Here is a 25,762-nt window from a genome sequence, read left to right as displayed (position 1 = left end):
ATCTGTGTAAAAAGTTATGTCTCACAGGGTAAAATCCGTTGTGCATTGCATTTGTATGTTTGCATGCCATTGGCTCGCAAGGAGGGGAACTGTCAAGTATTTGCAAGCCATTGGCACATATATCATACAGACACTAGTGGAGGCAGAAAGTGCCCCCACCCCTATGTGGAGAGGAGGGGCTTACACTGAGTATAAAACCCCCTCTAACCTTTCCACCATGCTCTCTTTTACGTTTGTTCTCCATGAGACATGATCTTTGATAGGGGTGGTCACACACGCTGTGTGCCCCCTACCCTAATGGATATTAAGACAGCCTTTGTATATAGTTAATATGTTTTGTTATATGAATAAATACATTTATCACATTTATTCATGCATCTGCCTTTGGACTCTTCTATGCTCCTGGGTGTTTTCTACGATCCCAATTTCCACAGAATCTCTTTTTGTATTTTATAGAGGGCTTCATGGGACCCACAATGTCCATGTGTACCAGGTGGAAGATGGAGTTGGTGGTGCGGGTGGCCTTCCTAGGTCTAGGCTTGGTCTTAAGCTTAGAGGATTTACATACGGAGCACTCTAAGTAGTTTTTACAGCCTTTTATTTTCAAACCATTGGTACATTCTGTCATTTTTTGGATGACTGGGAAGCTGGCATGACCCAACTTTCTATGGAGTAAGTGGGCACAGTCATCATGAAAGGGCTTGCCAATCAGCAATGTCCCTTTGAGTGTTGTGTCGCAGTTGTGTCTATCTTCAGTGGCGTCATCGTCTTTGTCCCCCTCTGTCTCGACTTGGGCATCGGCCTCGTTCTCTGTGTTTTCTAGCTGAGCATTTATACTGGTCTGACCATTCCCTTTAGGTTGGAGGTATGTTAGTCCTCCATCAATGACTATGTTTCCGATGCTTTTCTTGCCCTTGGTCATGTAGGCCTTCCCTCCCTTGAAGGTGGTCTCTATACCCATGTCTCTGCTGAGTTTAAGTGTTGCTAAAATATTGTGGGGTATTTCGGGTATGAGCAATACCCCCTCTATCTTGCCTATCCCGCCTATGAATGTATCTCCTTTCCCTGTCACTAGAACTTTGTTCTGATTGGCTACCTTAATGTGGTAGTTCTCCTCTGTAAAAGAGGTGAGGATCTTTCTGTCATGAGTTGTGTGGTTGGTGGCTCACGAATCAATGAGCCACGCTTCTCCCTCTCTCGTTTGTGGGTGTGTGGGTGTGTTTTCCCTGATCCCATACATGGATCCTGATCGGCTCTCCCTGGAGCTGTCTCTATTTCCCCTTCTGTCCCTTGGGTTGGGGGAGTCTCTGCGTCTATATCTGTTCTCAGGTGGGGACCTATCGGGGAACCCTGACCTCCGGCCTTGCGTTTCCTTGCGGTAGGTGTAATCCCTTTCCCTTGAATTTTTGGAGCAATCCCTCTTATAGTGGTTCTTGGAACCACAGGTGAAACATTCTGGGTAGTCTTGGTTCCTGGCTTGGAACTCAACCCTCTTTGTTGGTTTGCTGTCCCTGCAGCTGATGGAGCGGTCCCTCCTTAAGCTGTCTTCTGCTATTATTCTGTTTGTCAGTGACTCAAGTGTAAGGTGGCCTAGGCTTAGGCTATCCAGCTGCATTATGAAGTTATCCCAGCTAGAGTCCAGGGAGTTAATGACAATGCTTTTCATACTTTCTTCTGAGATGTCCTCCCCACTTTGTATCAACTCAGCCCTTGTGGCATTCAGATTTAATATGTGTTCACCCATGGGAGTTCCAGCCTTGTGTCTAGCTGAGTGGAATTCCCTAGATACCTTGGCTGTGGTGGCAGCGCTTTTACTGTAGAATAAGTTAAATATTTTCTGCAGTATTTCAGATACGGTTAGATAATGGCTAAGACTGGGATATATGCTTGGCAAAATGCTTGCTATGACTATATAATAAGCCCTGTGGTGCAAGCAGTCTATTTCTAGAGTCCAAGGTTTCCAATTTTCCATTTCTTTCTGTACTTTTTGCCAAAGAATTTCATAATTATTTTTAAACAATTTCGTGTTTGAGGCTGCAATATATACTCCTAGATACTTAACCTTTTTAACTACTTCAAAACCCATTATTCTCCCTAAGTCTTCTCTTTGAGTTATGGACATATTTTTAGTTATCATCTTTGTCTTATGAAGATTTACTTTAAATCCAGATACTTTGCCATATTGAGCTACTATGTCCAACATATAGGGAGCCGCTTCTATAGATTGAGATAAAGTAAGAACCAGGTCATCTGCAAACGCTCTTAATCTATAATCCTGCTGTCTAATTACAATTCCTTTTATTTTATCAGAGTCACATAACTTATTCAACAAAACTTCTAAAGTTAAAATAAACAACAATGGCGACAAGGGACAACCCTGCCTAGTACCTTTCTCAATTTTAAATGCATCTGTTAAACCTCCATTAACTATTATTTGTGCTGTTTGTTCCTGATATATTGCTCTGTATAAAATACTCCCCAAAATGCATTTTTTCTATTATTTTAAACAGGAATTGCCAGTTCAATCGATCAAATGCTTTCTCTGCATCCAAAAATATGAACGCTGCAGGGACCTGGTTATTTTTTTTCCAAATATTCCAATAGGTTTATAATTTGTCTAACATTATATTTCATTTGCCTCCCTTTTATAAAGCCTGATTGATCATTATGAATTGTTTGTTGCATAACTGGCATTAGTCTATTCGCTAATATCTTAGCAAAAATTTTATAATCCGTGTTCAAAAGTGAAATTGGCCTAAAATTTTCAGGTTTAGTACAATTTTGATCTTTCTTCGGGATCAGTGAAACAAAAGCTGTTCGCCAAGAGGGTGGGACTCCTCCCCCTAATTGAAGTTTACAAAATAGAACTCTAAGCGGTTCTACCATTTCAAGCTGTAAATTCTTATAATAAACAGCTGTTAATCCATCTGTTCCCGGAGCTTTCCCTACTTTTAATTGCTTAATTGCATCAGTAATCTCATCAGGAGTTATTGGTTGATTCAATCCTTCCCTCTGTTCCAAAGTTAATTCAGGAATATTCCCTTCCTTTAAGTATCTATATCTACACCTTGTATTGAGTCACTAGCATATAACTTTGTATAAAATTCTAAAAAAGCCTTTTTGATCATATTCTGTTGGTAAACTTGCTTACCTCTAAATTCTATCTTACCAATGACTCGTGATTTCTGTTTTTTCCTCAACATATAGGCCAACCACCTACCTGGTTTATTGGCATTACAAAATGTATTATGTTTAGCATATTGTAGGCTAGTTGCCACCTGATCAGCCATTAACATACTAAATTGCCCTCGTAGTATATTTATTGTTTCTTTTACTTTCTTGTCTCCTGGATTAAGTATGAGTAATTGTTCTTTCTTATTTCTTCCTCTATCTCTTTCCGCTTCTTTTGTTGTTTTAGTCTATGTTTATTATTCATGTGTATTAACATACCCCTCATATAAGCCTTACTAGCATCCCAGACCATTTCCATGGAAGTACCCTTGTTCATATTAATTACAAAAAATTCTTTCATTTGTTTTTTAAGCTCTTTCACATTTTCTTCAAATCTAAATAAATTTTCATTTAACCTCCAAGACCTCCTTTCTCCCCTCTCCTGTTCAAATTCCACCCAAACCGGACTGTGATCAGTTAAAGTTCTTGGACATATCTTCGTCTTCTTCACCCTAGAAATAAAATCATTTGTGGTTAGTATAAAATCAATCCTGGAGAAGGATTGATGTCTATCAGAAAAAAAAGTAAAGTCTCTTTCCTCCACATTACGTTCTCTCCAAATATCTCTCAGTTCTATATCTTCCATCATATCAAAAAAAGATTTAGGTAATTTTGCACGTGTTGAAATCTTTGATAAACTTTTTTTATCTTTCTGTGTGTCTATTACTCCATTCCAGTCACCCATTAATATAAAAGATTTATAATCCCATTGTATTATTTTAGTATGTAGAAATTTATAAAACTTGTCCTGTTGCTGATTAGGGGCATATATTCCAATAAAAAGCATTTTTCCAGTCTGTGTTGATAATTCAATTGCAATATATCTTCCTTGATCATCTGCCTCAATTAGATTAGCTGATAGTCCTTTCCTTACATATATGACTAGACCATTTTTCTTCTCTGGCGCTGATGCCACAAAATGTGTACCTAATCTTGAATTTATCAAATATTTTTGATCTGATAATCTGTGTTTCTTGCAAGCAAATAACGTCATTGTTAAATTGTTTCAAGTAGTGAAATACTTTCTTTCTTTTTTGTGGTGAATTTAGGTCATTGACATTCCAAGATAGGAATTTAGTTGCCATCTTTAGCCTTTCAAAGCCGTATGAGCATCAGCTGAAGCTCCTCCTCCACCTTACTCTTCGGCCTAGCCCCCCTCCACACACACTGCTTCTGTTTTTTGAACTTCTTGAGATAAATCTTGAGATTGTTGCCTTTTTGATTGTTGTTCTTGAAGTTTATAAGTTGATCGGGTCAGTCGTTGTACTTTCGGCTCTCCCTTCTTAGGTGGTTCCAAAGTTGGAGGTAAGCCCCCAAGATCCAAATCTTCTTCCATGGTAATTCCTCCAGCTGCAACTTTAGCATAGTTTGTATCTACTTTCCATTTTTTTCTTGTTGTAACATCTCCATTTTCTTCCTCCCCCCCCCCCCGGTGAGGGTGGGTATCCAGCCTTTAAAACATTTACATAGAAGTCTTTTGCCTTCCACACTGTGTTTAACTGGTATCTTTCTCCATTATAAGTCACTATTAGACCAATTGGAACGTCCCATCTGTATGCCACTTGTTGATTTCTCAGCTCATTTACCAAAAAGCCAAAGTCTTTTCTACTTCTCAGCATCTTTGGAGGAATCTCTTTCAAAACCACCACCTCTTGCCCAGCCACCTTATTCTTGTAGGAAGCTTGTAAGATATCGTTTCTGATCCGCCTAGTTGTAAAGTAGATCACCACATCTCTTGGCAGCTGCCTTTGTTTTGCCAGTCAGGAATTAACCCTGTAAATTTTATCAATTTGGCTTGCCACATCTTCTGGTCTTTCTTTAATTATCTCTGCCATAGCATCAGCACAAATGTCTTTTAAATTTTCTTTGCTATTTTTCTTCTGGCCTCTCAATCTCAGAGCAAACTCCATGGACCTGTATTGTAACATTACCAATTCATCATCCACTTTCTCTGTCCTGGTCATAACATCTCCCATTTTGCTTTCCAAATTTAAATTGGCTTGATTAATTTCTTCAACTTTCCCATCAAGCTGGATAACAAGGTTTGACAATCCTGATACAGCATAAACAATATCCTCTCTTATCTCATCGTGTTTCTCTGCAACCACTTCCTTGATTGAACTTATATCCTCCTCAACTTTCTTTAATTTCCCTTCCACAAGTAATGTTAAATTATTCATAGCTTCTTTCATTGCTGTTGCTTGATTATTCATAGCTTCTTTCATAAATTCTTTAAAATCATTAAGTGCTGCATCTTGACTCTGACTCTGACGCTGACTCTGTGAATCAGCCGGAAGTTGTGCTTTCTGTGTCACCACTGACACAACTGGAGAACCTCCCCCTCCTTTAACAACTCCTGGTTTCACTTGTCTAGAAGCCATTTCCCCCCCTCTTTTAAAGAGATCTTTTTTTTCCCCCAAAGCCACAAAGTCTTTAAACAACTTTAAAATATTTGTAATTTATAGTCTCTAATTTATCAGGCAGGATAATTTTTTTTCCCCACAAGCTCTCACTTCCCAGAAGTTAATAAGCAGCTAATCCACTCTCCCAGCGCAAAGTTCTCAAGCACTTTCGTTTCTGGCTTTCACTTTCAAAACTATAACAAAGACGCCGTCTTCAGCCTCCAGCTCAATGAGATTCAGTTTGAAACAAAGTAACTTCAGAGTTAAGCTCTGTACTTTTAAAGCTTGTTCTCCTGTTTTCCGCTCTGCCTGCGCTTGTAATCAGTCAAACTCACTTTTAAAAGCAGGATCAGATTGCGGCTTCTTGCTCTGCTTTCGCAGAGTCGTCCTGGCTTTGGAGCTTCTTGGCGGGCTGGCTGGGGAGCTCTCACCCTCCAAGCCTCTGGAAATGTTCCAGAGGGCTTTCAGGGAGCTCTACTCTCACCCACCAGCTCTCCTTTCCTTCTTTTCCCGAAGGAGAGGTTTTTCAGCCGCCAGACAGCGCTGTCAAAGCGGCTTTTTTTGAAGACGCAGGGCTAGCGGTCTTAGAAGACCGTCCACGGAGCCTGCGGTGTTGACCGGAAGTCCATCAGAAGTGCATCTTGTTGAATAGGGCCCAATACTAAACTCTGTATTGTCTATTCTCCCCAGTCTGTGTTGTTGCAAATTTGTTGAGTTCCCCATCTATCCCCTCGTCCAAATCATTGATGAAGATTTTGAAGTATACTGGGCCTACGACAGAACCTTGGGTTGCCCCACTGCATGCTTCCCCCCAAGTAGATATAGTTCCATTGAGGATACACTGGGTGTGGTTGATGAGCCAATTATGGATCCATCTGTTGAAAATCATGCAATTTGATGAAGTATCATCAATCTGCAGATGAGACTCAACTCTGCACCAGCTGATGAAGATGACCCTGAGCTCTTGGCGTTGCAATAGCCACCATTCAGTCTCCTGGTTTTAACCTATAAAGCCCAAAATAGCTTGGCACCTTGGCATTTTCAGCTCTGCCTCCCCCAATCAGATTCAAGGGCCTGATTGGGGAAAGTGAAGGGGGCCAAAACGCAAGTATCTCTCCTCTGGAATGGCCTCCCCCCCAAGGGTTCTCTTGAGGTAGCCTTCTGAAAACCAGTTAAGACCGAGTTATTCTGGAGGGCTTAGTGATGAAGTATTGTTAGCTTGTTTCTTGACTTAATTTAACTTTAATTTACTGTAGCACTTTACTGTTATATTTTGTCATTGTTATAAATCACCCATGGCAGTATGCTGTGATGATATATGAAATACGTAAGTAAAACTTAAGATGAAACTTAATTCGTGAAAAATGCATTTTCATGGTATTCTTTAAAAGGCTGTCCTATCTACCTTTCTATGCTGGAGATTAAGAAGTCTGAAGGTACCTTAACATGTATCATTTGATCCTCTCTCTTGTGGGAAGCCCCCACTCCTAGAAGAATGAAATATTTTGAGGGATATTAAAAGGGCAAGATATACTATTTCTCTAAATAAGAAATGGAGAGACATGTTTTTTTAAAGGTAGAAAGCAGACTCAGTCTAGCCCACTCCCCCAGCAGATATTTTGTGCCCATTAAGAAAGACTGGGCCAGCCTATCTACAAAACAAAAGACCTGCAGTTCCAGGGTGATGGTATAAAGAGCAGGACATGATCCTTCAGGACATAAGCAGAAGACACAGAGCTACACTACATTCCCCATAGGAATCTGGCAACAGCTAATAGAATAGTCCCAGCTTGGAACTGAACCAGATGGATATTTCTTCCAACACTCTGTTCTATACTGCTTGAATATTCTTAATACTGTTAATATGGTTTCAGTAAGAAAGTTGGGATTTAAAGAGGTTAGTACTATATGTTATTAAATGATATTCCTAGAATTTATCTATCTATGAAGAATTCTGGATTTCCCATGCTCGGATTCCTGCAAAAATGTATTCTTGGGAACAGAAAAAGGCCGGCCTGTTCCAGATACAAGAGCGGCTGCCAGGAAACGGCCCTCTCCGCCTCCAAACTGGCCACTTATCAACCAATGGAAGGAACAGACAAGGGGATCCCACCTGGCCAAAGGTTTAATGAGCTGTTAATTTTCAAATATATCACGGTGTTTTATGTAGCTGTTATCTGCTTTTTTTTCTGTATCTAGATTCCATATCTAGACCAAAACATTATTATTTTAAGGCCACAAAACTGAGTTCAAGCAATTATAAAGGAAAGCCTCCAGAACCTAACACCCATTTTGTGTAGACTTTTCTGGCAGGGTGTCTCATTGTGCATTGAAAAGTTCCATCTTCACTGATGTTCCCAACTAAAGAACTCCATTTAGTATATTATTGTCATTGTACATCATATACTATACAACGAAGTTGGTTATTTTCTCGTTTTGGTTCCTACTGAAATAAACTCTTCACCTGTTTTTTTTTTTTAATAAAGCAAGTATTTTTGTCCTTTTTTCTAATATGCATTTCTTACGAATTACATGCTTTCAATTTTTTTTCAAATAGCGAAATGATTTTCTTTTTTTTGAAGAGCATTCCATTTCTATTCCACAGAAGGCATTTCAAATCCGTATTCATGCCAAACATTTAGGAAAGTCAGTCCTTGGAGCTCCTTCCTCGGATCCTTAGCCGCCTCGGTTGCATAATTCCTGTGGTCCCATTGATCATTTCCCCTTTTGCTTTCGGGACTAAAGCGCCGCCTTCCCAAGCCGCCCGCGGAGCCGAGGCGGGGCGCAGAGCCGGCCAGACCCTCCTCCCCTCCCGCGCGCTGCCCAGCTGCGAGGCGGGGGCGGCAACGGCCGGAGCTCCGCCCGGGACGGCCCTCTCTGCCCCGCGTAGCGAGGAGACGCGCCGACGCCGGAGGAGGGCGGGGGGCAGCCCCGGCGGCCGGCGTGCAGAGCCTCTCCGGGAGCCGCGCCGATCGCCCGCCGGCCGCAGCTTGCCGGAGCCCAGGTAGGGCGGGCGGCTGGGTCCGGGGGAGGAGAGCTGCCCGATGCTCGCTGGGCCGCAGGGGGAGGCGCTGCGGGTCTGCGCTCCGGGACGCTCCGCCACCCGCTCCCCTCTTCCCCCTTCCTTCCTTCCTTCCAGGCGGGTCCGGCGCCCAGGGGAGCCGAGGGCGATGTCGGCGCGGCCGCCGCTGGCCGAGAAGGCGCTGTCCGAGGCTTACGGCCGCCTGCGCTACCGGGACGCCTCGCTGCTCATCTGGCAGCAGCAGCAGCGGCAGCTGGAGACCCGCCCGCCCGCCACCTACCTGAGCCGCAGCCGCAGCGCCTGGTACGCGCAGTACGGCAACCAGGCCATCCTGGTGCGGGACCGGAGCAAGCTGGAGGGCGCCCGCGACACCGGCCAGTCCCGCTTCTGCGCCCTCATGTGACTGAGCCGCCTGCCCGGAATGCGGCCTCTCCAGCCTTGGCTTAGCGGGAAAGGTCCCGTCCCTGGACCCAAGGAAGCCCCTGGCAGGCAGTCATCTGGAAGACTCGTCATGCCTTGGGCCCCTGCTTCAAGTGGCCGGCAGTTCCACCGGCTGACAGCTTGTGGTGGCCGACAGTTCCTCCTGACCTGCCTCTTGCAGTCTTTAGAGGGGGCGGGGTCTGCTCTCCCCATGGACCAAGGCTTGGGTGACCTGAGGGCAGGCCGGCTGCTGGAAGGAAGGAAGGAGGGGAGCCCAGTGGGGCAGGGGCTCAGGTTCCTCCCCTAGTTTCCAAGCGAAGAGCCCCCCCTTGTGCCTGGATCTTTCCAGAAAATTGGGCGGGAGGGGGGAGAAAAGGAGGCTGGGGCACAGGCAGGAAGAGACCACCCTTCCCCATTCCCTAGAGGCCCTTTCCTATATCCCTAATATGCTGGCTGAGACTGATGGGAGTTGTAATCCACCCAGATTGGGTGAGGCAGAGATGGAAATTTAGCCTCCTTTCCTGCGAGCTCAGAGTTGGGAAAGGCTGAACTCACACAGGAGTTTCCTCTTGGACCACTGGACCCAGTCCTCGACTACAAAGCCATGGCCTGAAGTTTGTTTTGATCCCAGGGCAAGTTGGGGGGGGGTTCTTCTTGGGGGACATTCAGATTCCATGCCTCCTCCGGCTTCCTCCACTGGTTGGAGGTACTCCAGAGCCGCCTCCCCCAGGTTCTTTCTGGGGTCCAGCATGGCGTTGACTCCCGCAGGCTCTGAGGGAAGCCTGCCCTCTTGGCTGCTGGTGTGGGTGTTGCACTGTGCCCCCCTCCCCCTTGTGCTTCTTGAAGGCTGGGCTGGCTTCTCTGCTGGGGGAGGTGGACAATTGGAGGGTATGGGCAGAACCCGCTTGCTGAAATCTGGCCTGGAGGCTGGGGGCCTGTTCACCCCAAGGCCTGCCAGGATTCCTCCAAGTAGCAACATCTCCACATTCTTGGCTTTGGCCGTAACTTGCTGCGTTGTCCAAGCCCTGGATTGCTGCCGGTCCAAATCTCTAGCAGACTTTCGCCTAGCTCAGGCCTTCGCAGGCACGGGGCAAAGAAGCCAGCTGGGCTTAGTCACCTGCTGTGCTTGTATCGACCAACTGGGAGAGGCTTGCAGAGAAAAGGAGACACTTGACCTGGAGCTGTCTATCCCAAGAATGAAGGCAAGTGGCACCAGGAGGCCAAACTCTGTTCCAGGTAACGTGGTTGGCTGGGCTGCCCATGAGCCCCTTTGAGGGCCATTTCCATGTACTGGGCTTCCCAGATGCATCCTTGACCCTGGCGCAGAGAGTTATGATGCTCGAAACGGCCTCTGAACTCTACAGCTCTGCGCATCTGATGGGAGAACCAAGTTTGAATCCCTCCAGTTCTGGGAAGCAGCTTTCTTTGGCCAACCTGAGCAGCTGTTCTTCGTGCGTATTTTACCTTGGGTGAACAGTGGTCAGTCTGGCCCTTTCACATTCATTCTGATGCCCCAAATGTGATGCCAGTGAGGACCCAGAAGAAGCAAATTTTAAAGGTGCACCGGACAATGTTCAGTTTTTAAATTTAAATCCTTTTAAATTGCATCAGTCAATAAAGAATAACTGGGCACACACTTCTGCTCCCAGGCCTGTTATGGTGTCAAGTACAGAAGTGGCATCTGCTCTTAAATGGGTCTTTGTTGCTTTATTTTTTTCCAAACTGTTCTACTTTAAAACAAGATACAGAGAAAAAGACGGACATGGGAGAAGACTAGGAATATACAAATAAAACATGCTTTATCTGGAAGTTACCAATACCTGTAAGTCCAAAGTCTATACAAAAAGAAACCCAAAGAATCCCAAACAATCCCATTCCCCCAAACTGAATCCACGTACAAGGAATAAGCACCAGAACAGGAAACTATCAAAGGTCCATAGCACCTGTTGGTTAAAAAGTCAAAATACATTTAAATTAAAAGGATTCCCAAATTTCTTTTTCAGAGCTTAGTTTTAAAAACAACACAAACCTACATTTTGTCTGCTGCTCTTCAAAACGCAGGATACATTTTTTAAGTGACCACTGGAGTTAATAAATAAAGTATTTCTATGTACATGAAAAAAGGATAACTCAATTCCGGGTGCGTCGTGGGCAAAGTGCAGGTCTCCAGGGCAGGCCGGAGAAAAAAAAAAAAGCTTCTAAAAAATGGATGAACCTTACAAAAAAATCGCTTGCCCACCCTCCCCTTCCCCAAAGCATATTCTCCCACCATACCTTGAGGTAAAAGTTTTGATTATTTGGAAACCTGCACTCACACGACACACATGTTCTCCTGGCAAGGGGGAAGCCTGGACTGTAGTTCAGCCGGGGCACCGCCTCAGGGCTGCCTGCTGTCTGGGGTCGCCTTGCCATGGATCTGGCAGCCCCTTCGCTCTCACAGAAGCTGCCCAATGCCAGGATCAGAATGGAAGCCCAGGACCCACTGGCTGCTGGGAGACCCCGAGCAATGCTTAACAGGCTCCCTCTGCCCAAAGGCCAAGGAGCCAGGCCTTCCTACCCCCCAAGGGGTGACGGGCGATGCCATCCTGCACGAGGCCTTGCCAAGGGTGGCTGGGCAACCCCTTGCTGGGCCCAGGTCGCACCCAGCACCCTCAACAGGGCAGCCACCTCTGAAGAAGTTTTTGCAACCAGAGCATGAATCTATATATTGATTAAAAAAAGGTAAAAGAAATATCTAAAAAGGTACGCTTTAAAAAACAATCCACAGTACATGAGCTTTTTCCCTCTTATCTATAAAAAAAGATTAGGATCTTCATCTCAATGGAGAAGGGGGGGGGCTGCTGCCAGGCTTGGGGGGGGGGGGTCGGCAGACCAGCAGATGATTAGAAGATTCACGCCGGCCGGCCGGCCTTGGAGCTCTGGCCTCCTCCCATTGCAGTACCATTCACCAAGGTTGCCCCCACTCCCTCCCCGGTCGCCTTCAGAGAGGAGAGGCCCCCTGGCCTGGCCAAAGGAGCCCCTCAGGAAGGGCAGAGTCACTCTCCGTCTGGGCTTCAGCCACAGCGGGAGGGGGCAGTAGAGTCTCTGTTGAGTTCTCCTTCAGTATTTCAGCATCTTGGGTTAAAAAAAGGGTTTAGAGACTTTAAGTGATGCAAATAATTTTGCCACCAAGTCTAGTCAGGCGTTTGACCTAATAAAAGCAGAAGGAAACTCTTCTGAGAAGGGATCGTTTCTGTAACACTGAGTCCTTCAAAACGGCTGCAAAAGAGTGGAAACTTGGTCATGATGGAAGAGAGGAACCGTTAGAAAAATAAAGCGAGGGGACAGAGATTCCAGTCCGGACAGGCCAAGAGTCCCCCCTGGTCATTCTGAGTCGCTGCTGTCGGAACTGGAGCCGCTGGAGCTGGTGCTCCCCGACTCGGAGCTGCTGCTGCTGCTCAGGTGAGACGGACCGCCGGACGGTGCTGAGGAGCCCGATTTTTCTAGCAAGAAAAGGAGCAGAGGCAAGTGGTCAGCTGAGCCTCAGCTGCTTGCCCCCAGCTTTGGCGGGGCAGCTCCCTCTCCAGCCTTCCTGCCCTGCCATCCCCTCCCCTCCTGGGTCTCAGGCCTGACAGACTGGACCCTGAGACATCCGTCCCTCTGTCTTCCTTTGGGCAGCAAACCCCCCTAGGGCGGGGGTCTTCCCTGCTTCAGCTCAAAGCCCCTGCAGAAAGCAGCCTGGGAATCTGGCCTTGGGGGATGGGAGGGGGGTTCTGGTTGATAATTGAAAAGGCTGGCTCAGTACTCAGATGGGAGACCACCAAGAGATCCCAGGGTTGGGAAACTCAGGAGCTGCAGTTGCAAGTCATGAGCCCAATTTTGAGGCAACTTGATGATTTAAAACATTTTTGAAACTCAAGTTTTCCTCCACCCCCCTCCACCGACAGATGAATCAGTTATACCCAAATGGCAGGTGAAACCAGTCCTGCCCAATGGCTAACACAATGTGCTAGGATGGGGGGAGGGATGTCTCCGCAGTGTAGCTCGTAGGTCCACTGAGAGGCTGAGTGGAACAACCAGGATGCGGTTGCCATGTGAGAGCCGGGGAAGAGGGTGGAGGAGACGGGGATGCAAGGTTGAGAGGGAATTGGGAGATGGACCGTGGGGGCGGCAGCCACAGGAAGGAAGGCGACCAAATATTTCCGACTGGAGGAGGAGGAGAGGGACCGGATTCTGCCCCAAAACATCCGTTCAGAATGTCAGAAGGACACAACCCCTGGCTGAGGATCCTTGCGTCTTTGCCCCCGCCCTGCTGGCCCCGAGCCGCTCCCTGGGGACCCCTCAGGTGGGACCCTCTGTCTCCCCAACCCCACCTCGACTGTGAAAGGTAGGTAGATGGAAGGGCTGGGTGCCTCTGCTGCCCCCAACCAACACTGGCCTGCTTGCGGCCCTCTTTGACCTCTCTGCCCCCATGCCAAGGGAAGCATCCTGGCGCTTCTGGTGCCAACACCCAGGCTACCCGGCTCTTTTGGGCACCGCCAGGCAGCCAAGATTGCCTAGCGGGGCTGGCCACGGGAGGGCTGCTTTGCCCTCTTTGGAGACCCCCTGAGGCAGGCAGGTCGAGCCAAGGAACTTTGGGCTTGGTGGGCACTGCTGGGTCCTCCCCAGGTGCTGGGGCAGAGGTGAAGGAGGGAGGCAGCCTCTGCTCACCTTTCCTGGCCGGCTTCTTGTTGTTGCTCAGCTGCCCACTCACGTCCTGCAGGCGCTTCTCCAGCTCTTTCTTCTTTTCCTGAGCCATCTCCTCCTTGGACTTGGCTGCCTGCTTCTTCCCACTTGCGGCTGTGGGGAGAAAAGCGGAAGGGCTCAGATGGGGGGGAGGGGAGAAGAGTCGGGATCCCAACTTCCCAGGAGGCAAGAACCAGTATGGCCCGTTGGGCTGCATCAAATGAAAGGCTCACCCCTTGCAGGCGTTGGACTGAGGATGATTCTGGACAGTGGTCCAATCGGCCAGGGCTGGGGAGCTTCTCCCTGTGACCAGGTCAGGGCCACGAGGGAGACAGGCGGGCTCGTGAGTGGGGGGACAATACCATAAAGGGCGGGGGCCCAGCTCTGGGGCCCAGGGTTGTATTGAGCAGGGCAAGGTGGGGTTCACCGAGCTGTAGAAGCTCCTTTAGGCTCCGCAGTGGAGAGGATGGGCAGGCCTTCCGGGGGCCTTTCAGGGGCCCAGCCTGAGCAGCCAGAAGGAAATCAGAAAGGGTTGGAACCAGATCCACTCTCCTTCCACAGGAGCTAATGGGAGGGGCAGAGGCCTGCAGGACACCCCCTCCAAGAAGGAATACAAATTTGAGACACACACAAACACACCCGGAACCCAGCCAGTAAAAAAGGGAAGCCCCCCCTTCCCTCATGATTGGCCCCTCCTGGAAAGAAATTTTCTTAACATCCGATATGGCAGCTGCTCCCTCCTCTCTCCTTCTCCCACCGCCCGCCTTCCTTGCCCCCCAGCCTCCATGCACACAGGGTTCGTGGACGTAGAGAAAGGGAATGCCAAAACACCATGGGTTGAATTACAGAGTATGTTGGACAAACCCAGAGTTGACAGTTGGTTGCCGAGCATGATAACAGAACAGTGATGTGTAAAGGAAATGAAGTGTGTATGACAACCAATATTCCTGCTGATTGTCGTACACACTTTAAAACTTCCTCCACACGCTTAGCAGAGAGGAAGTCAACAGCACCGGGGGTCTCCTTCACGGTTACTAACTGATTTGCTGATAGAATAGAATAGAGCTGGAAGGGGCCTTGGAGGTCTTTTGGTCCAGCCCCCTGCTCAAGCAGGAGAACCTATGCCAGCCTCCAGGAATGCTTGTGGTCATTTCAGCCTTAGGTATGGACGCCTGTGTGCAGATGTCCAGCACTCTGCTTCCCTCTTGTCTCTCCTTTTGAGTGCCCTGGCACACTCTTCCTCTGGACCTTGCCCCAAACTTCTGAACTCGTGCCTTGTCCAAGAGGAGACCAAGCAGGCCCTGCCGTCACTTTGCTGTGGCTGAAACCATCTCCTGGGGTGAGGAGAAGATAGGCCGAGGCCCCGGGTCCTATCTTGAAAGTCTGACGTCTCAGTCCAGCTGAGCCTCCACTTCCCAAGAGGGCCCTGGTGTGGCTGAGTGGGGTGTGTTGAGAGAGGAAAGAACAGCGAGTGCTTGTCTGACCACTCCAGGACATCTATGCCATGTTGGCATTCTTTTGAGTGTCCAGCACCCTTAAGCCACGCACCCCCTTGGCTCCAGGCGCTGGCACTGGCAGGGCTAGGATTGCAGGAGAGGACTTCCAGACGCTCTCATCTGGACACCCAACCTTTGAAGGACCATTTCAAGCCCTGGTTCAGGGAACCATGGCTCAGCTCCACCTTTCTACCACGGGACCCTCGGGATACCCCTGAGCACTCTAGCTCAACAGCAGGTCAAAGAGGGGAGCAGCTTTCGGAACTGGCCACCCAGGTAGTTAAATCTCAGAAAGGCCAACACGAGGGATGGGTGGGTGGATGGCCACAGGAAGGTCCTCTCCCTTGAATTTAAGGAAGCTAGCAGTCACTGGATTTGGGGCAAATCTAAGCGGACATTGAGATCTTGATGACTGCATTTGGAGGCCCAGAATGCTGTCCAAGCCCCACCAGCAGTGGAAATGAACTCCTGGGAACTCCTGTCTGTCCTTAGAGAGCAAGCAGATGAGAGTGGAGGTTCGTTCTTTAGCTTGTGGGTCCAGACCCAAATGTTTCATTACCAGGGTAGGTAAACATCTTCAGTGGAATTTAGGGGATGTCAGAGCAAGTAGATAGATGCCTAGCAGACGGATGTGTCGGTAGCCTTCTACGTCTGCCACAACCAGGTGCAAGAGGGTGATGCCAGCCTCAGGATTGGTTGATGTGATTATAGGAAACTGCGAAGCACCCTGTTAATTCAGGATGATGGAGAAATAGATGCAGCCCGTCTTCCGTGGATGGACCTTAGCAGGACCTTCCAAGGCCACCTTAATTGGATAGGCAGGGTAGGCATCTGGCTTTTGGCTGCTCCTGTTTACTTTAATCCAAATAGTTTCAACAGCTTGCCCAGGCTGGATTTCTGAGGAGGGCCTATTTTGCTCACCCAGTGGGATTCTTTCTCTCCTGCTCCTATCAAGCAACGGTATCTTCAGCTGCTACTGCCGAATTACGAGTCCTTTATTATTTATGTTGAGTATCGTTTACTCTGCTCATCCCAACAGGTCCCTGTTGAGCAATGACGTTTCCCTTCTGATACTATGAATTCAGGCTCACTTTCCACCGTCTCATCTTTATAGGGAGTCCTCAAATTACAACCATTTGTTCTAGTGACTGTTCAAAGTTACAATCATAGAATCATAGAATAGAGCTGGAAGGGGCCTTGGAGGTCTTTTGGTCCAGCCCCCTGCTCAAGCAGGAGAACCTATGCCAGCCTCCAGAGACTGTCCAGCCTCTTCTTAAAGCCTCCAGTGATGAAGCACCTGCAGCTTCTGGTGGCAAGCTGTTCCACTGGCTAATTGGCCTCACTGTCAGGAAATTTCTCCTTAAATCCAGGTTGCTTCTCTCTTCGATGAGCTTCCATCCATGGCTTCTGGTGCTTTGGAGAATAGGTTGACCCCCCTCTTCTTTGTGGCAGCCCCTCAAATACAGGAACACTGCTATCATGTCACCCCTAATTCTTCATTTCTCTAGACTGGCCAAACGCAAATCCTGCAACCGTTCTTCATATGGTTTAGTCTTGTGACTGCTTTTCACGCTTATGACCGTTGCAGCATCCCCACAGTCACGTGATCAAAATTCAGACACTTGGACTCGTATTTATGACGGCCACATTGTCCCAGGGTCACGTGATCTCCTTTTGCAACCTTCTGACAAACACATCAATGGGGGAGCCAGATTTGCTTAATGATTGCAGTCAATTGTTTAACAACTGTGGCAAAAAAGGTCATAAAATGGGGCAAAACTCAACAATTGTCTTCCTTAGCAACAGAAATGCTGGGCTCAATTGCAGTCATAAATCGAGGACTATTTGAGTTCATTTGCTCCTTTATAGATTTCTATCCCACCTTCTGGGGCTGAAGGCAGGGCCCAGAATGCTCCCTCCGCAACAACCTTTGAGGTGAGGTGGATGAAGGCATGGGGACAGGCCCGAAGGGGTTGAGATGGGCCTGGTCTCCTCAGTGCCTCCCCTTCTGAACCAATATGCAAGTGGGGATCTCTCAGGAAGCCCCTGAACTTCCTGAGCTTTCACAGAGGGGCTTCAAAAACCTGGTCCTACCAACCCATCCATCTTCTGCCTCCTCGGAGTTTCTCACATTAGTGTCTTCATCCCCCATTCCAACAGGCATAGTTTAGTCCTTGGCAGATGCAGCCGTCCTCCTGCTGGCAGTCTATAATCCATTGGGAGGGGTTGGGGGGGGGGGTTTGTTCCAGAATTCACCTTTTCTCTTTTGAGACTTCTTTCATGGTTGAAGGAAAATGGTGGGCCAGAATCGCACTCTGGCCCCAGGCTCTTGGCTGCTTCCTAGACCTTCAGGGTGCAGCCACTGCAGCTGGTCCTGCGAAGGTCTGAGGGATGTCCAGCCCCATCCTTGGTCCCAGCTCTCGCGTGCAGACGACTTTGGTCTGATCTGCTCTGCTGCTTTGCTGCTTTGCAAAGGAAGAGGCCGTCTGCCTCTCCCTTCAGCATCCCTTCTGCTCTTCAGGGACCCTTCATTCTGCCCTCTTCCTCTTCCGTGGCCACCTGGAAGCGGCTTCTGAGCTCTGGCAGTGCGGAATCTCTTTTCTGCCTCCTACGCTGGGCTGGTTTGCTTAATTTTCCTCATGGAGAAAGACGTCTGAAGTTCCCGCTATAGCACTTTCCTCCTTTAAATCTGAAATCTTTACACTTTCTTCTCAGGCCAGTTCCCAATTAGGATCCTCTGGGCTCCTCGGCCTCTCTCCCAAGCAAGGCCCTTGCTGCAAAAACAGGGACACCACCAGCCCACAAGCACTGCAGGCCATGGACACAAAGAACCATGGTTCTCTTCACTCTCCTGCGGCTAACCTTTCAGGCTCTCAAACGTCCTGCCAAATCTCTACGGTTCCGCCACAAGGAATATTTCTTTAAGAACTCCTGCTGAATTCCCCCAGGCCCAAGCTGGAGCTTTCAGTCTTCTTAAGGACAACCTTCAGAAAAAGATTAAGGCTCAGTTGCATCTAGTAAATTGGCATTTATCTGTAATTTAATCATGGGAGAAGCAGCAACCTGACTATCATGATATGAGGGAATGACCTGGGGGGGAGTTGGTGCCTAGGAAACAATCAGAGAAGGAGGGGGAGCCCTGTGGACAGAGAATGAAGTTTAGAAAGGACCCTCCCTAAATTATCAGGACGTAAAAGGAGACAGCAGGTAACTTGCACTTTCAGACTTTCAAGGCTGCTCTGTTAATGCAGCCTTACAATAAAGCAGAATCAGCTCAGCTGCTCATGGTCTACCTGAGAAGGCTAGAAGGACACGCAACACAGAAAGGAAATCAGAACGGCGAGGTCTCTAGGGCAGCTGAAATCAGGAAGATTTCCCCTTCCAGCCGGTGACCGGAGGGCTGCCTTTGCCTTCTTCTCAAGACTCTTCCCATCAGCCAGGCGGCAGCAAAGCACACGTGCTCTCCGCCGAAGAGGCGCAACAGGCAAGAGGGAAATGGTAGTTAAATCACCTCCCACCCTCCCCCAGCGCCATCTGCCCTCACAGAGCACTCCCCCACCTGGGCCGGGAAAGGGTCCAAAGCCCCCTCAGCAGATAGGAAACCCTGGGAAGGTTCCAAAGGTTTGGGTGCCTGAGGCTGGTTGCTGAGACAGAAGGGCCATCTGAATGCCGAGACCAGCTGAGAGGACAAGAGCAGAGAGAGCAGCCTGTTCTCAAGAGCAGATGGGTTTTCACAGCCCCAAGCAGACTGGGCGTGTATACGGGTGAGTTGGAGGTGGGGGGGGGGGGGAAAGAGTTCAGAATGGACTCTTCAAGCTCCTGCAGCCCCCCCCCCCCCCAAATTAGGAGCCTGGGCAGTGGAGTTCATGGCTATAATTTTCCCCTGGCTCGTTTTTCCTTTTGCTGGCATCCCTTCCACACCAACACTGATGCTGTCCAAGCTCTCTGCCGATGGACAGATCGGCCCTCATAACTCATAACTAGATGAACTGTTTCATGGCTAGGAAAACTATAAAGGGGGGGGGGCTGTTTTGATTTTCCCCCTCGTCCAACCGAAATCGCCGCATAAACCTGCATTTCATTCCTTTCCTTAACCCCCGGGAGCTTCTTCTCTGGCGCTCCAGCCTTAAGAGCCCCACCGGTTCTACGGCGCAAGGGATCCCACTTACAAAATGGCTTCCGCTGCTTTTTCTGCAAGCAAGACTTGACGTATCTCTCAAGTTCTCGCAACGTGGTGGGCTTCAAGGTTTCAAAATCGATCTCGATCTCGTCGGGATTGGAGTCCCTGAGGGAGGGCTCTCGCGACTGGATGATGTGCACCACCCGGCCCAGCTTCTCCCCCGGCAATCGGTTGATGTCCAGGCTGAGCTGGCGCTTCTCATCGTAGGTCATGGGGAGGCCCTCTTCCTCCTCCTCTGAGTCGTAGGTCGCCGAGGCCTGCTTCCCGGCTTTCTTCGGCTGCCTGTGGGCGGAAGGGGAGCGGTCAGGACCTGCAGCTCCGAGCTCACCGGGCAAGGCTCCTTTGGAGCCTCCCCGGCGGCCTGAGAAGGTGGGCAGACTCTCAGCAGGGAGCCCACTGCCGGGGATCCAGAGAGAGGTACCCTGCTCCCATGGGCCCCTCTCGCCTTCTTCACCCTGCTGGCCCCTGGGCAGCCTTGCCAGAAATGCTACTGTCCTTCTGGCACCCCTTTTCCAATGTCCCTTTCCGCTTTGTGCTGGCCAGCTGCGTAACTTCTTTGGGTGGGTCCTCCTCCCTTGCCCACCTACCACTCGAGCCTTGCCCCAACCAACTTCATCCCCGTCCTGGAGCCCCTACCTGTTAACGGGAACCGTGCTGTTGGCCTTCTTGGCAGGGGCTTTCTTCTGCTGGGGGGCTTTTGTTGGCGGGACCACCTTGGCTTTCTTCTCCTCCTCGGCTTTTGCCTTGTGCTTCTCTTTCTCCTTCTCTTTCTCCTTCTTTTTCTTCTCTTTTTCTTTCTTCTCCTTCTTCTTCTTTGGCTTGTTCACCGGTGCTTGTGAGAGGGCAGCCAGCTGCTCGTGGACGGCCTTTAGCTGAGAGAGAAGCGAAGGAGAGAAGCTCAGCCCTCGGACCCACTCAACCCCAGCAAAGTCTGGCGCTTGGCAAGAGGATGGGGATTCCCATTCCGCCCCCCTCCCCCCCCCCCAACACACACTGCCCTTGGTCTTCGGCAGGCCAGCCAGCTCAGTGCCGTGAAATGTTCATGGGGCCAGCAGCTCCCAGCTTTCTAGGCTGCCAGGCCCGGTGCCTCACCCCATCCCCAGACCAGGCTGCCAGGGCCTGACACAAGCCGCTCCCTTAACCTGCTGCATGAATAAGGCTTTCCCGCTGGGCCACAGCGTGGCTTACTTGCTGGAGCACTGCATGGGAGGTGAACGCTACAATGGCGCATTTTTTAACCTGACTTGGACTAACCACACAGGATGTGAGCCAAGAGGCAGGCTGGGCCATGGGAAAAGCTTGCTTCCTTTCATTTATTTTTAAGTGGTTATTGATAGTTTGTACATTGTTTTTGACTTGATTTGCTGTTTTTTAACTATCACGAGACGCCCAGAGTCACTTAGATGAGATGGGCGGCCATACAAATCAAATCATAAAGAAATAAATTTAAGCGAATTAGAATCCAATCTAGCTGAAAAAGGATCCTCCGGCCATGGCCGGCCCAGGACGCCTGCAGCACACAGAGGCAGGCCCCTCCCACCCCTGGCAGAGGGAGGTGCCCACTTCACAGCTGGCAAGAAGCAGAAGGCCAGGCGGGAGAGACGAGCCTCCTCCTTCTCCTCCTACCCAGAGAGGAAGGGGGAAGGCAGGGGTCACAGGGAGGGAGAGGCCCCCGCCTGGGGGGATGGATCTGGCCTTTCAAGAGTGTGCAGGCCCACCGATCCCACCGTCTGGGGCAGAGGATCCAGCGTGAGGGTGCAAACCTTCTCCTCTCTTGGCTCCTGTGCACTTTCAGAGCCATAAAGGGGCATCAGGCTAGTGGAACCGGAGATGGCCACAGCCAAGGCATCTGTGATTAAAAGGACCCAGGTTCAAATCCTCATTCAGCAGCGATACTCACCGGCAGCTTTGGTCTACCTGACCGGGCTACAGGCAGATGCCACGGTACTTGCAAACCCCCAGGAGAACCGGCCCTCTTGGGGCTTCTGCCCTTCTGGTTCCCTTTCCCCCCAGGGTCCCCCAGCAAGAGCTCTTCAGCACTCCCCCCCTCAAACTCCCAATAAAAATCCAGCCACAAAATTGGCAGGCACCATCCCTGCTAGAGTCTATTCCTTTGCTTTGCTTTGCTTTGCTTTGAATTCAGCCCAATTCTAAAGTCTGGATGGAACAGAAATTGGAAAATAAAACAGGTGCTGCTACCAGGGGTATATACTGCATATCAAACTCAAGGCCCACGGGCCGTGCTTAGATCTGGCCCACGGGGCCACCTGGAGACCGCAAAGGATGGGCCTGTGATGCCTCTGCCAGTGAAAAGAAGATCTCGGGAGGGCCGCACATGGCCCTCCCTGGCCCCGTTTTTGACGGTGAGAGCCTCCTGCAGCCCTCTGACAGCAAAAACATAGCTTGGGGGGGGGGCTGTGTGCGGCACCCCCCCCCAGTTCCTTTTCTCTGGCAGAGGGCTGCAGGAGGCAGTCGCAGCCAAAAACAGGGCCAGGGGGTGGGATGGGGGCTGCACAGAGGGCTATCAAAACAAACTGAAAACAAAACAAAAGGAGAAATGTTTCCCTTTTTGTATTTGAGCATGCAAGAAGGGACAGGAAAGGAGGAAGGGAAAGAGGGAAGACAAAGAAAAAGATGGGAAGAGAGAAGGAAGGACAAAGAAAGAAAGAGAGGAAGGAAGGAAGGAAGGAAGGAAGGAAGGAAGGAAGGAAGGAAGGAAGGAAGGGTTATAACGAGACTGAGGGAGGGTCTGAGGGAAGTCCTGCCTCAGCACTTGGCCACCACAGGTGCCCCTGACACAAGTGATGTTGAGCTGACCACGCCCACTCCAGCCCCCCAAGGTCGAACACAACCCTGAGGCAGCCCTCAATGAAACTGAGTTTGACACCCCTGTGCATATGTTCAGACAAAGACAAGGCAATTCTGAGGCACCAAGGAGAGAAACGTCACTAAGTTTATTCCCCATATTCATGAGGACTAAACACTTGTTCACTGAAATCTAAAGCAAATTCTCAGAAAATCTGGTGCAACCTTAAGGGGCAAAAACAGCATTCACCCACGAGGGGTGACGGGACTGGCAGGGCCAATCCCAGCTACCACCACCCGGAGGAAGGCTGCAACTGGGGAGGGTTTGCCATCGTGAGCCCTTCCCAGAAGGCCCAGCGATTGTTCGCTCGAAGGAGCTCTCTCCTGCGGGGCAAGACGAGCCCCACCTGCCTGGAGCAGCCCACTCGCTTCTCTGCCCATGAGAGGCTTTCCCAGTCTGCCAGCTTTTACAGAGCCCACACCTGGCCCATCCCATGGGGGCGCTTCCGATTCACAGCACAGCTGCCCCCCCCCGCCCTACAGGGGGATCCAGGTGGGATTCTACAAGGAGCAGCTGGCAGGGCAGGAAGAGAAGAGGCTCCCCCCAAGTTCAGGCATGGGGCTGCCCTCCACCTGCCTTCCATCTCCCCACCGAGCCCTCCTGGGCCAGCACCCTCAAGGCACCGACTGACTGCTGGGATGAAGCATTTCTGAAAAGGCCTTATGAACTTTACGTATCTGCACACAATACAGAAAAGGGGAAAGTACTTTATAAAAGGGGGAAAAAAGGGGGAAAAAAAATAAACAAATACATTCCATCCATTCCAGTCTCGGGAGTCAATGACCTTGTAGCACTGCCTCAATGATCGGGAACAGTCCTGTGTGAACAAGAAGACAGGCAGGGAAGCAAATCGGGTGTCCACACTGCACCCGGGGTCGGGGGGGAGGGGAGGGATATCCACAGAACCACAGCCTGGTTCTTGGGGAAGCCTGGGACACTTTGGGTCTTTGGTTTCAAGTGCCAAGTTTCTAGTCCTCACTGCTGCGACCGACGTATGAAAAAGGAGGGTGGTTCCTTTTCTCCTACCGGTCACAGAGCAGGCATGGGAGTTATTTTGCACAACCCCCAAGGCACCCGGCAGACCTCTGGGAGGTGCTGTGGCCTCATTTGCCTATCTTCACATTTTTGGCCCTGCCTTTTCCGACTGTCTCAACGTCCTTCTTAGCGACCAGGTGGTTTTATAAAGAAAGTGGGTCTTTCTGACCAGTCAAGAGGACCTTCAGTGGGCCAGAATGAGCATCTCTGCAGGGCCCCCGTCGAGGCTTCCCGCACGGCCAGCGGCCTCTGGGACCAGACGTGGCCCTTCGCGAGCGGCCAAGCCCTGAACCGCTCCGAAGGCTGGCTGCCACCCACCTGCTCCTGCAGCTCTGCCAGCCGCGTGGCCCGCTCCTCTTCCGAGTCCGAGCTATCCGAGTCCGAGGAGCTCCCCTCGCTGCTGTGGCTGCTCTCCGTGCTTTTGCTGACCACGGGGGCGGTGGGCAGAGGGGGAGGTGGGGGGTCGGCGGGCTCGTCCGGCATCTTGGCAAATCGCATCTCAAAGACGTCCTGTGGGAACAGGCGGGTTTGGAGAGGAGGGCAAAGGTGCCCTCACAGCAGGCAGCTGCCCCAAAAGAGGCACCCCCCACCCCCGCCCCACTGCTTTTCCACAGAGCTGACTGGAGAAGGACACCAAAGGGCAGCTCGGGGCTCTTCAAATGCTGTGACCCCCATTAGAACTGCCATCTAGCCTTGGAAGTGAGACAGCCCCCGGGAGATGCAGCCCCAATCCACCTGGGGCAGGTGCCAAGTTTGGGCCAGTTGCCCGAGGCCTCCTATGGCCCTCTCTAGAAAAGGCAGGTGTCCTTCACCTATCAAGGGGAAGGAATGTCCTGCCTTCTGCAATGGGAAAACGGAGGGCAGCCAGCCAAGTGGCCCCCTTCCCTTGACTCCAAGGTCGTGAAGGAGGCAGAGGGCTGAGGAAGGTCACTCCCTTGAACAGCAAAGGCAGCTCTGACCGAATGGACAAGCGGAACAAATATAGCAGCATAAATTATAAGCAATCTACATGCAAGTGTGTACCACCGTACACGAATATCCAACTCTGCATAAAACACGTATGCTATTTACAGATCTCATTTTTTGAGGGGAACTTTTTGGAGATTTGAACCGGCAGAATCCACACATTTTATGGGTAACACGCTCAGGTTCAGGAGAGCCTGACAGAAGCTCCCGAGGGGCTGGAGGGGGAGGCCCAAGATGAGGCATCAACTCCAGGGACGCTTTCCTCAAGCAAATGGCCATGAAAGAGGAAGCGGTTAAAACTTTTCACCCTTAAGACCAGCCCCGGTCATGATTTACTCCAAGGTGGAGGGAAAGAGCAGTCAGTCTCCGCTGTGAGAACTGCCTGTCAGGCATTGTGAATATTTTGTGATGTTGTACAACATAGCAACTAGCCTTGTTGTGAGCCTCTGGGATGGAGGCTGCAGGGAGCAAGAGTCGGCTGTAGCTGGGAGAGGCCACGGGAGGCCTGGAGGCACCAGTCCCAGAGTCTGGACTCAAGCAGGGAATTTCGGGGGCAACCCTCATGCAGCAGGAGAGAAAGGGAGGCTCAAAGCCAAGGAGGAGGTGGCCTCCTTGCAAACAGCGGCAGAACTGACCAAATTGCACCACCCAAGCCCTTCATTGGCCCCACAGACCCACTGCTGGTGAGGGAGGACGCTCTTTTTTCCCGTCCTGGCAGGGAGCCCCCTTACCTGCAGCTTCCTAGCCATGGCCACCACCTCGTGGTCAGGGGGGTTGTACTTGTAACAATTGGAGAACATTAGCCGGATGTCCGCTGCGAAGCCCTGGGCGTCCTGATACTCCCGGCTGTCCATTTTTTTCTGCAGAGGAGCCCAGAAAGGGGACAGGATTAGAAGGGAAGGGGCGAGGAGGGGAAAACCCCCAGTAGAGACAGAAGACCTAGGCCGCTCCAGGACTGGCTTCAAATGAAAGCAGTGGGCAGGAAAAGGCCCCTGAAGCCCTGCTGGTCACCTAACCACCTTCCTACCCTTAAAGCCCCTTGAGAAGCCCCAGACAGAGCAGCTGGAAGGCGGGGGGGGGGGGGGAAGGGGCAAAGTCTGAACAATCACTCAAGTACTGAGATGTATAGAGCACAGAATTCAGCCGGGGAGGTCTCCCTCTGGAGAGAAGAGGACTCATCCTGAAAGAGGCCTGGAGCAAACTGTCAAGGCATGGAGGGCACCACTCAACAGCCTCACCTCCCAAGGCAATCCCAGACCCCCAGCCCAAAGCTCAGAATGGCAATGGATCAGGCCCCTGGGCGTTTCACGCAGAGCTTCCAAGGCCACCTTCCTGGTGGGTGGACGTGTGGGTGCCAGCTGAGCCCCTCAAGGGCAAGGCATAGGGGAGGGGGCACGTTCTGCCTTCCCTGTGGGCAGAAGAGCGGAAGTAACATGGGGT

The 25,762-nt window shown here is 50.4% G+C and overlaps 2 protein-coding genes across 4 annotated transcripts in view; one reads left to right on the top strand and one right to left on the bottom strand.

The window, feature by feature from the left end:
• The first annotated feature begins 8,803 nt into the window (after nucleotides 1–8,803).
• BRD3OS (BRD3 opposite strand) lies at nucleotides 8,804–9,149 on the top strand. The gene has a single exon (XM_070955645.1). The coding sequence runs from the start codon at nucleotides 8,804–8,806 to the stop codon at nucleotides 9,056–9,058; it is 255 nt and encodes an 84-aa protein (XP_070811746.1). The 3' UTR covers nucleotides 9,059–9,149.
• A 1,613-nt stretch (nucleotides 9,150–10,762) lies between these two features.
• BRD3 (bromodomain containing 3) overlaps nucleotides 10,763–25,762 on the bottom strand; it is a 31,261-nt gene continuing 16,261 nt past the window's right edge. For 2 of the 3 annotated variants that reach the window (XM_070955640.1, XM_070955641.1), the window contains 7 exons: nucleotides 25,054–25,182; nucleotides 23,675–23,866; nucleotides 23,073–23,138; nucleotides 20,092–20,327; nucleotides 19,445–19,737; nucleotides 13,765–13,893; nucleotides 10,763–12,557 (listed from right to left, as the gene is read on the bottom strand). In XM_070955640.1, the coding sequence (XP_070811741.1) occupies nucleotides 12,439–12,557; nucleotides 13,765–13,893; nucleotides 19,445–19,737; nucleotides 20,092–20,327; nucleotides 23,073–23,138; nucleotides 23,675–23,866; nucleotides 25,054–25,182 (1,164 nt within the window). In that variant the 3' untranslated portion in view covers nucleotides 10,763–12,438. The remainder of the gene's footprint in view (nucleotides 12,558–13,764; nucleotides 13,894–19,444; nucleotides 19,738–20,091; nucleotides 20,328–23,072; nucleotides 23,139–23,674; nucleotides 23,867–25,053; nucleotides 25,183–25,762) is intronic. The other variant, XM_070955642.1, reaches the window with a different exon arrangement.

This window comes from Pituophis catenifer, unplaced genomic scaffold, assembly GCF_029215685.1.
Source record: "Pituophis catenifer annectens isolate HBS135680 unplaced genomic scaffold, rPitCat1.0.hap2 SCAF_17, whole genome shotgun sequence".
NCBI classification, from domain to species: Eukaryota; Metazoa; Chordata; class Lepidosauria; order Squamata; family Colubridae; genus Pituophis; species Pituophis catenifer.
This window is presented reverse-complemented; position numbering and strand designations above follow the sequence as displayed.

Bases quoted from the DNA above. Each gene is read 5' to 3' on its own strand.
- BRD3OS (XM_070955645.1), top strand. From the start codon at position 8,804: ATGTCGGCGCGGCCGCCGCTGGCCGAGAAGGCGCTGTCCGAGGCTTAC.